This window comes from Pteropus vampyrus, unplaced genomic scaffold (assembly GCF_000151845.1).
Source record: "Pteropus vampyrus isolate Shadow unplaced genomic scaffold, Pvam_2.0 Scaffold93, whole genome shotgun sequence".
In the NCBI taxonomy this organism is placed as follows: domain Eukaryota; kingdom Metazoa; phylum Chordata; class Mammalia; order Chiroptera; family Pteropodidae; genus Pteropus; species Pteropus vampyrus.
In genome coordinates, this window is record NW_011888874.1 from 2,395,257 (window position 1) to 2,406,735 (window position 11,479).

General features: G+C 39.8%; 1 protein-coding gene and 1 non-coding gene across 3 annotated transcripts in view; one reads left to right on the forward strand and one right to left on the reverse strand.

Annotated features, from left to right (window-relative positions):
- Window positions 1-11,479, reverse strand: part of RHBDD1 (rhomboid domain containing 1) — a 123,838-nt gene that overhangs the window by 47,793 nt on the left and 64,566 nt on the right. For both annotated transcript variants that reach the window (XM_011364069.2, XM_023532928.1), the window contains 3 exons: window positions 10,808-10,896; window positions 7,794-7,850; window positions 43-165 (listed from right to left, as the gene is read on the reverse strand). In XM_011364069.2, the coding sequence (XP_011362371.1) occupies window positions 43-165; window positions 7,794-7,850; window positions 10,808-10,896 (269 nt within the window). The remainder of the gene's footprint in view (window positions 1-42; window positions 166-7,793; window positions 7,851-10,807; window positions 10,897-11,479) is intronic.
- Window positions 1,659-1,777, forward strand: LOC111742396. Its single transcript, XR_002781302.1, has one exon. It is a non-coding gene; the product is annotated as a 5S ribosomal RNA (ribosomal RNA).

An 11,479-nucleotide genomic window follows, 5' to 3' on the forward strand; every position in this document is an offset into this window, starting at 1 on the left:
TGAAGTCTGTTTTAAAGTAAGTGAAGGGCGCAAAATTCCCACCTTGGTCCCGGAGGCTGGCTCGGACCGCTCTCTCCAGCTGCTCCTCCTCGCTCAGTCCGGCTGTGTACGCGGCGTAGCTTCTGTGCTCCTCCTCGCGGGGATGGTCCTGAAACCCGGCGTAGCCTGCGGCCACAGCGAAAAGGTTAAAAGGTTACGGAGCAGAGCCGAGGACTGTTCTTTTCATATGTCTTATTTTATAAGCCAAGGCGGTAAAATAATTCAGGTCATTATTTTTAGTATATTAATAATCTTCAGAATAAGGGGACAAGTGGAGACCTCCTCCGTGAGGGTGGGCAGTGACTGTTTCGTCACTGTTGTGTCCACTGAGCTCAGCACCACTTCGGACATGAGTGAGTCTTTATGTGAGGAAGAGGAAGATGATGTTGATTTAGAAGAGAGTGGAACTGGACAGGGGACTGGAATGGACTATTCACATATAAATGGATTCTTCCAGCTCAGAGCTATTTAATACTTGGAGTATACTTGGAGCTATTTAATATTTGGAGCTATCTAATATTTAATATTTGGAGCTATTTAATATTTTTTGTGAAGTCTTGACTGGGGTCGAGGGACTAGCTGAAGTGACAGTTGATCAAGGCTTCCTGTCCAGTGGCTCCATATAATGAGAGACAGACCAATGTTCAATACAGTGTTGGAATATGCAAGCCAAGGCCTCTGTGATTATAATTCTACATCAGAGATCACGTCTATCAATGATCCTTTTAAGAAATCGGTTACTAGGTGAAATGAGAGAAGAGACAACCTGGTCATTGAAGATAGCACCAAATTCAGATACCTCATTAATAAAGGTCAATTTATAGAGCAAAGTTCACTGTTGCAAGGTATTTCCATTAATCTTTCCAAGTCGGTTTGACTTTCCTGCTTACATTTTCTTTAATTGCTTACTTTTATGGAATTTTTCTGCAAGGGACTTTTTTCCTATGGAAGGTTACTAATCTAATTCTGGTGTAGTGGGAGAGAGATAATACCCTGTTTAACTTTTTCCCTTCCTTCACACCTTCTGACGATGATGTTTCAAATTTTAACTAATGTGCTTTTAGTTGATTAAAATTCCTACCCTTTACTATGACTCTTGTATCTCATGTCACCATATCAACCAATCATTCATTATATGTCTGAGTTTAAGTTTCTTATTGCTTTAATAAGACTATAGGAAAAAAAAAAAAAAAACACGATCAAGCCAAAAAAGAGGAATGCCATAGAGTACAGAATCTGATAAATTGAGATTTCATGTTCAGAATTTTTCATAATTGGCCCTGATGTAGTTTTAAAATTTACCTTTGTGTTCATTATGAATAAAATGCTTACCTGATATACCAGGTTAAGAGGGAAACAGTTTAACTATTTCTCATAAAAATTTTCGGGTGCTCTAAAAGTCTTTATTTTCATTGAAAAATTAAATGACAATAAAATACACTAATTTAGTTTCAACTGATAATCTAATGTAATGATATGTGTTTATATAAATATTTTTCATGTAAAGTATTTCTATTGGTTATGTTTTTATAGCAGCTTTATTGAGATGTACATACTATACGATGTACATACTATACAATGGACATACTATACAATTCACCAATTTAAGTGTATAACTCGTCTACGGCCATGCCACCCTGAATGTGCTCGATCTCATCTGATCTCAGAAGCTAAGCAGGGTCGGGCCTGGTTAGTACTTGGATGGGAGACCACCTAGGAATACCAGGTGCTGTAGTCATAAAAAAAATAAATAAAAAATAAAGTGTATAACTCAATGGCTTTTAGTATATTCATAGAGTTGTGTTCTCATCACCACAATAATTTCAAAATATTTTCATCACCGCCTACAAAGAAAACTGTAGGCTTTAGCTATCACCCGCTCCCCTTACCCCTCCTCGCCCTAAGTAACCACTAATCTACTTTCCGTTTCCATAGCTATGCCTATTCTGGACAATTATATAAATTGAATCACATAATATGTGGTATTTTGTGTCTGGTTTATTTCACTTAGTATAGTGTTTTTGAGGTTCACCTATGTTGTAGCATGAATCAGTACTTCATTCTTTTTCATGGCCAAATGATATTCCATTATGTAAATAGACCACATTTGTTCTATTCATTCACCAGTTGATGGACATCTGGGTTATTTCTACCTTTTGACTATTGTGAATAATGCTCTTGCAAATGTTTGTGTACAAGTTTTTGTGTGGACGTATGTTTTCATTTCTCTTGGGTGCATGCCTAGGAGTGGGACTGCTGGGTCACGTGATAATCTTGTTTAACCACCTGAAACTGCCAGAATGTTTTCCAAGGCGGTTGCGTCATTTTACATTCACCCAGCAGTGTATACGAGTTCAGATGTTTCCACAAGCTCACCAACACTTGTTATTATTCGTCTTTTTAATTACAGCCATCTCAGTGGGCGTTAAGTTGTCTCTCACTGTGGTTTTGATAAATGATGCTGAATATTTTTTCATGTGATGTTGGTCATTTGTATATCTTTTGTAGAAATGTATATCTAGAGACTTTGTCCACTCTTATGAATACAAATCTCTTCTATCTTGGTACTATATTATTGAATGTCCTTGACAGTCACAAAAATAAATGACTTAAATCCACATTAAATAAAATTGCAAAGGATTTGGGGGGCTAATTCTGACAAGCCTTGCTCCTAATGTAATACAAATTAGTGGCGATTTACTAAAAAACCTCCAATAACCCAACTTTCACATTTTCTCTCATATGTTCCCCATGTCAGCATATTAACATTATAATATTTAACAACAGGAGAAAGATGTAAGTAAATTTCCCAAATCCTCACAATGGTTAGAATTGAATGCAATTTCAAGTATGGATGCCCTTCTTCAAATTGGTATCTACTCAAGAGAACCATCAGAAAAAAATAAGCTTCCACTGCTGTGTTGGAGAACACCCGCCAGCAAGTGTCACGTCCTGAGAATAAGTAAGGAGACACCAAAGAAAGACAAAAAATCCACAACTTTCATAAAAGGGCAAATGGTCAAAGCACAATCAATATATCTACTTCACAAAGGACAAAGGAGCGGGGTGACCATTCCAAAACATAATAGAATATTTATGGATAAGTCACTGAATACTGAATACCATGGGATGCTTCAGCAATTCCTGAATAGAGACTGCCCAATTCCCTGAGAGAGCCAATTATTTTATTGCAACAAGGAAAGCATATTGGGCACTTGCCCATATGGTTCATTACCACTTTCGAACCCCCATGGGAAGCTGTTTTGTTACAGAAGGTCTGAGCAGCATTTCTACCTTTTTATCCTTGAAAACGTTCAGCTAATTCAAAATCCAAAATGACCCCAAAGCTCCAAATACCCATCTGTACAGATACCAGAAATACTACATATATCTATAGAATTTAAATCTCTAAGTACGTCTGCTATGATTTCAGGCAATGTTTTCTTGATATAGGAAAACATTTTTCTTCACGTTATTTCTTTAAAAAAAAAAGACAAGGAAAACCTAGCAGTGCCTTAATGAAATAAAGTCTACAACTCTAAACATCTGATTATTATAAAATCTAATTTGGTACTTGTCAGACAAAACATGGGGAAAGGGAAAGGGAAAGTTTTAGTGCTTTAAGTTAAAAAGACTCATATGGTTAAAGGTTCTATATCATTGGTCATAAATCATCAACAAGACCAAAAAAACCATCCATATCTATTATAATGAGAATGGGTCTCCTAAGATTGAAAATTTTCTACAGCTGTCCTGCTGGGCCAATCAGATATTTTTTAATTTTCATAATAAACATGGCTGGAAAAACCTAACAATCAAACACTTGAGATAAATAAGTTTAAATTATATCCTGCAATGAATACTAGTTTAATATTCTTTTGCAGCTATATACTTTGGCTCTGTAGTAAAAGAAATTCTGGTTATCATTATTCTATTAACCACTCCATCTGTTCCTTATACACATACCAAGACTTCATGGCAAAAGAGATCAAGAAACACCACCAAGATTAGAAAAATTGGTAACAGCTTTTTAAACATTCATGAGGTTCTTTGACCTATAAAGATTTTTCCAGCTCTGGATAGCCATATTAAGAATAAAACGTTATTTGTAAGACATACATATGCTCTTATAAAAGCTCCCTAGGTGACCATCAGCATGGCCACCTGGCCTTATGTAGCTCTGCCTTTGAAGAAATCCAATCCCTTCAGAGGAAGGAATATAAATATGATCATCTTACAGGGGATAAGAAAGAAAGGTAAAGGGGACTTTTATTTTTGCCATTAATTCCCTGGTCTGTGTGTCTGCTGTGCTTATGCCTCTTGCATATGAAGAAAGAAAGAAGCAGGTTCCCAGCCCCCACTGCTTCTTTTAAAATAAATGCAAAAAAAAAAGGGGGGAAGTAAAGACAACAAGGGAACTGCCCTATTTTATAAGGCTGAATAAGCAGACTGCCCGTCTCATACCCTTGTCCAATAGAAAAAGCAGGGACTAGGGATCAGCGACTTGCATGTTGAGCCCTAGTTCTATCACTAACAACCTATCTGACTTCAGCCAAATTACTTAACATTTCTAAGGCTCGATTTCCCAGCTGTCACACCAGACATGAGGGCTGGGTAATCTATGATAGCTGAAGCCGAGTCTGTGCACTAGTATGTTCTTATTATTCTCTTTGTCCAGAGGAACATTCCTGTTTCTTTGGGGAATTTAAAAAATGAACCAGGAGAGAAGCCTTTTTCTCTCTAGCAACTTCAGGGTGTTAGAGGCCATGGCTCCTGTCTAGTGGAGCGAACAAAGCCAAGAAGAAGAGAGAAGTCACCACGGGAGGTAGAACCAAAGTAGTTTTCCTACCCAACCCAGCTCTTCCTAGTTGCACAGGCCAACAAAGCTCTGATTATACGTAAGTCAGAGCAAACTGCTCCCCATCATCAACGACCAGAAGAACCCAGTGCTCTTCCAAATAACTCTACGGTTGACCCGTGAATAAGGCGGGGGTTCTGGGCACTGACCCTCGCAGTCAAAAATCTGAAGGTAACTTCTGACTCCCCAAGACGTAACTACTCATAGCCTATCGCTGATGGGAAATCATACCAATAACTTAAACGGTCGAATAACGCATATTTTGCATGTATTATACACTGCATTCTTATACTAAAGTAAATTAGAAAAAGGAAGTATTATTAAGAAAACCACTAGGAAGAGAAAATACATTTATGGTACTGAATGTATTAACTGAAAAAAAAAAATCTCCGTATAAGAGGACCTGTGCTGTTCACACCTGTGTTGTTCAAGGGTCAGCTGTAGTCATCAGCTTTGTCGATAACTAAGCATCGCAGCTCCTCTCTCAGGAGTCCAGAGACAGGAGCAGGTGAGCTGACATTGCCCAGAAGCTGTTCCTCTCCTGCACCGAGACCCAAACATGTCTAGGATTTTAAGCATCTAAGTCACCAGCTCTGGAAGCCTCAGAAGGGAAGCCTCTTCTTGGGGCAGCGACAGTCTTCACTTCCGTGGTCCCCAAGCCCAGGTAACCTCAGTCACATAAGTCTATCCTCTTTGTTGCTGATCCCAGTAGAGTCATTTAGGGAGCTTTAAAAAAAAAAAGTCCAAATCCCCATTTCGATCCCTATTCTGACTTAGTTGGTCTGGGATGAATGCAAGGCATGGATATGTTGTAAAAAGGTCCTCGGTTTGATTCACATAGACAGCCGTGATTGATAACCATGATCCCAGCTTAGAACTACATCAAAAACATAGCTTGAATGTAAATCCAACAGCATCGCTCTACTGATTAAATCCCTCAGTGGCACCCCAGCACATTCTGGGTAATTCCAAACAGGCCTTTTCATAAAGGCCTGAAAAGCCCTTTCCTCCCATCGCTTTCCTGAACTTCCACTCATTCATCAAGACCCAGAGCTCGTCTTCCTCTGGATGACCTCCTGTGACTGCAGCTCTGCCGCTCCCTTCCAGGCTGAGCACTGAATGCACTGCGCTGGATTTCTACGGCTGCTGGAAAGGAGTTAGTGAGACTGGACCAGCCCTCCCGCCACAATCAAGCAGAAGACTGGAGAGAATATACGAAACAGATGTTTTCAGACATTGTGGAACAGGCAGCGCAGGATTTTGAACCCTGAGAGAATGAAAGTAGAGGAAATGAGCCTGGAGGCCCTTTCCGCACGGCGGTACAGCGATGAGGAACCCAAGCAGGCACAGCGGGTTCCCGGGACGGAGCTGGAATTTGCACGGCAGAGTACAGCAAAGGAGAAAACTCCGGAAATCTGCATGCGGTCTCCCGCAGATTTTGCTGAATGTTAAGTCATACGTGCTTAAGTGAAATTCCATGAGGCCAGGCAAAGAATGACTGAGAGCTATAAGCTGAACAGTTCCCAGAGCTCAGGCAGGGCTGGGACACCTTTGCATCCCAAGCAGCTGGAGTAGAGAGATCTCGATGAACAAAGGGCATTCAGGAGGATCTCAGAGGAGCAGCACCCAGTAGGAGTGCAGAATCAACCCTGGAATGAAAGTTTCTTTAGATCCACCCGAAGATTTAAAAAGAAGCCCCAGAAGGATCAAACTAATCATCAAGAAATGTAACTGTGTGCCAGAACACAGTCCAGTTTTCTTTAAAAGAAGATAAACTCGGAATTCGACACCGCAAAATACATAACGTCTGGCATTCAAAAACATCTTATGAGATACGCAAAAACTGTGATCCACAACCGGGCAAAAAAAAATTGTCTAATGAGAGAGATGCAACAAAAATATACATAGAGAAAGGACAGAATTAGCAGTCGGGGATTTTAAGAGCTTTTAAGACCATGCTCATGATTTAAAGAAAAGCGTGAATATAATGAATATAATATAATGAGGAGGCTATAAACCAGGGGTCAAAAAACTACAACTTGTGGTCCAAAGCCAACCCACTGCCTACTTTTGCAAATCAGATTTTATTAGAATACAGCTACGCCTATTTGTTTGTGAATCCTCTATGGCTGCTTTCATGCCACAATGACAGGGTGACTGGTTGTGACAGAGACCATATGGCCAACAATGCCCTTAGAATCTAAAACATAAGCTATCTGGCCCTTTACGTAAAAGACTGCAGACCCCAGATTTAAGCAACAGTGATTCTCCAGTGGCACAACTATAAAAGACACCCAGTGCTTCTGTAGCCTACGGCTTCTTTAATACATGTCTGCTGGCCCTGGTCCAGGATATCACAGTGCAGCCTCTGGAATGTAAGGGCCTTAGCCTAAAACGGGTCACAGGCTTTAATGGGAAGTCTTTTCTACCTATGTACACAGACATCTAGAAAGCCACTATTAGCTATTAGAGCAGTGCCCATTTTAGTCTCTTAGGATAAGCGTGATTCTTCTTGAACATAGTCAGGGTGGACTAGGGAGAACTGTGAATCTGAAACTAACTTCTAACAACGTAGCCAGCAGTACGTTCTCTTAGGCTTAGAATGAAGGGCCCTAGGTCAAGTATGAATCTTATCACATCGGAGAGACCTGACACTAGCCATACAACATTTCCATGTCAGAGTTCTCTCCTTCTGTGGCCTTCCCTATCAACCCACCCGAATACGCTCCCTGGGCTACCCTCCATCCAGCTCTGAGGCACCTTAGTGGCACAATTACATGACGTGTGAACTACCCTACAACGGCATCAACTAGATTGCCTTAAAGTGGCTCTACAGTGGCGGTCATTATAATTTCTTAATTAAGTTAGAATTTATTAAATGAAATAAAGTGCTTACCTGAATTATTAAAGTAGTATTGCTGTCTTGGCTGATGAATATCGGAAGGAAACATGCCTGAATAAGAAGGAAGCAAATATTTAATTGCAGCCATAGGTCTTCCCTGCCCCCGTTTTATTGAGGTATATTGACAAATAAAAATCGTACATATTTAGGTTGTACGATGTGATTTTTTAAAAAGCTGTACATGTGATGACTTAATATACAGATACATTATGAAATGATTATCACGATCAAGTTAACATATTCATCATCTCACAGTTACCATTTTTCTGTGTATGCGTGAGAATTCTTAACATATACTCTCTTAGTAAATTTCAAGTAGAGAATACAGCATTAATTACAGTCACAACACTATACATTAGATCCTCAGAACTTACTCATCTCATAATTGGGAGTTTGTGCCCTTTAAGCAACATCTCCCCATTTCCCCCAGATACCGGCCCCTGGCTACCACTGTTCTACTCTCTTGTCTTATGAGATCCATTTTTTTAGATTCCACATATAAGTAAGATCATGTTGTATTTGTCTTTTGTTGTCTAGCTTATTTCACTTAGTGTAATATCTTCTAGGTTCATCTATTTAGTCATGAATAGCAGGATTTTCTTCTTTTTTTATGACTGAATAATATCCCTCTGTGTGTGTGTGTGTGTGTGTGTGTGTGTGTGTGTTAAATTTTCTTTATCCATTTGTCCATCAACAGATACTTGGGTTGTTTCCATATCTTGGTTATTGTGAATAACACTGTAATGAACATGGGACTGCAGATATTTCTTGGAGATACTGATTTCCTTTGGATATATACTCAGAGGTAGAACTGCTGAATCATATGGTAGTTCTATTTTTAATTTTTTTGAAGAACTTCCATATTCTTTTTCCATAATGGCTGTACCAATTTACATACCCGCCAAACAGGGTACCAGGGTTCTCTTTTCTCTACATCCTCACCAGCACTTGTTATCTCCTGCCTTTTTGATAATAGCCATCGCAACACTTCCTGATTTCAAACTATATTACAAAGCTATCATAATCAAAACAGTATGGTACCGGTGTAAAAGCAGACACATGGACCAATGGAACAGAATAGCCATAAGGCTTTAACTGCTCATCTTTCCAATGAATGGGAGATTCTTTATAACAAAGTCCAAGGTCATTTCGAATGATTTCTAAACAATTGTTAAAATAAACTCTCTTTTGTTTGGGGCTAGCCCAATAGGGAAAAAACATGTGGGGGACAATGAAACTCTAACTTATATTCTCTGAAGTTCTTTAAAGATTCCTGTTGACGTGAGGTGATCCTTGCCTTCCAAGCTTGGGAATAGAGGCCCCTGTACCAGTACAGATGCTCTGGCTATAGACAGAACTTATCTCCAACAAGACTGTTACGAGAGCCATGCTCCTTACTCTTCCTGAGGGTTTTTCCCCTTTCTTGTCCTTAAAAGGGTAGGAGAATAGGAGATTCACCTCTCCTGAATGAACAGAGAGAAAGAGGAGTTGCAGGGTACACCTTCAGTGTGATGCTCCTCCTCCAGGAGTTAGCAGACAGCAGCCTCCACGAGCTTGGTAACCTTCCGCAGGGCTCCTGTGTCAGCTCAGTTCTCAGATCACTCTAGACCTTTATCCGGCTTCACCGGAAAAAAAGGCACAGAGACTGCAGGCTATTTGTAAATAGCACTGAATGCTTGTTTCAACTTTTCTCATTTAACTTTCTATTGTAGTATTTTGAAAATGGAATGATGTAAAAATAAATCTCCATAGAAAAGAGGCAAGGTCTTAAGAAAGAAAACTAAGATTTTAAATATAATTGTGGGGAAAATCTTTTTCAAAAACAAAATATTCGCCTAAATGTTGTAATATGTCAGCAGAAAGCTTTACTAATCATCTTTAGATACGTAGAAGAATGGAGACATTACACTCCCAAGAATCATTTCTTTTCCTTTATCGGTACTGAACATTGGGCAACAAAGTTCATTACTCGATCTCCATTATTAAGTTGTATCGAAAATACAATAAATCTGAAATTTTCAATAAACGAAGCTGTACTGCCTCCTCCAAGCACACACACTGGAAACACAGTAATAAGCAAATGCAAGAAAATGGAAATCTGCTTAGATGCGACAGGGCCTGTAAGAATCATCCGAAAGTGAACACAACCGGCTAATAAAAGGCAACGGCTCAGTGTCTGGAAAGCTTTCTAATATCATGAATATTATATGGTCCTCGAGAATACCAGCCATCGGCACAAACTGTGAAAACAAATTATTTATGGTTCAAGAAAAGGTAAAATAGTCTCAGAAGATTTCCCATGAATAAAAGATGAAATATTGGAATTTGGATAGTCTATAAAACAAGCATTTGCAAAATAGTTTCCTTATAAGTCATAACCAGTATAGATTTTCAATTGAGGTCAAAAAATTCATATATTTCTAAATAAAATAAAGTATTTTCATCGAGTATCAATTTGAGGGAAACGAAAAGCAAAAAAAAAAAAACGATTTTTTTTTTTTTAAAGGAGGAGCCAAGCTTTTAGCAATAACAGACTGGGCTTGGCCATGCACGAATACAGGTCTCTCCCACCAAAGACCTAGTAGTCATTCTGAAGTTTTTAAAATACTGGCTTTGAACTTCAGTACGGATTTTTCTTTTTGACTTTGCCTTCCAAATATATGAGTTCACGGAATATTATAGAATAATGCATTACTTTAAACCTGCTTTAGCTCTCTGCATTTTCAAGGAAATTGTGGTTTTCTGTGAGTAGCATTAATGTGCCAAGGGTCTATAAATACATACTGCTAATGGTCCCCCACGGAAAGCCTCAGGTTTAAAATTTGGGTCTGCGGCCTCTTTGGAGTGGTGTGAGGACCGCCGTCAGCTGTTTGTCTCCTTGGTTTAAACAGAGACTGCTGAGAGGACACCTGCGTGGACCCATGAGTGACTTGGGGTTGCTTCTGTTTCCACGAAAACGAGGATGAACTTCCAACCTGTCGGCATGCCGAAGGTGTTTCGCTCCGTACCTGCGCACGCTTCCATGATATTCTTCAGAGGCCCATGAGTGTACATTAGCCCGACAAGGATCCCGGACAGGTGTCCAGCGAAGGAAGCCCTAGGAGAGAAGGGGAGTGTTTGTGAGCATTTGTTCTGCAGTCGATTAGAGACACTGTCTTCTCATTAGCCCAGTGCGTGTCGATGAGTCGCAGGCTTCGTTCCATACCACGCCTTTTATGCTGAGCAGCATTTAACTCAGTCCAAAGAACATCATTTCCTACCTTAAAAAAAAAAAAAAAAGGACACCGAATAACCAGCACCACATGTTTAAAACGCAGTATCGCTCCTTGACCAGGAGAAGTGGTCTGGCTCCTTCAGAGTGGTGGAAGCGTTTTGTCAAGACGACTCATTATATTTCTTCTGGTTTTTCTCTGAGGCTCTCGTCATGAAACATAAATGACGTCAGTTTTCTCTGAATGAAGTCTTGAATCATCTATCTCTTGTGAAAATGGTATCGATCTGTGCTCGCAGCAGAGCAGATAGGTGCACGTTTACACCCCACTGACTAGCGAAGCAGACAGCGAGAGAAACGGCAGAAGGGACTGTGATGGCCACACACTTCCCCGCAAAGTGGCTCCCTGTAAAGTCATCGGCACACGTATCTTTCATTCATTCCGCAGAAAGAAACAAAAATGTGAACT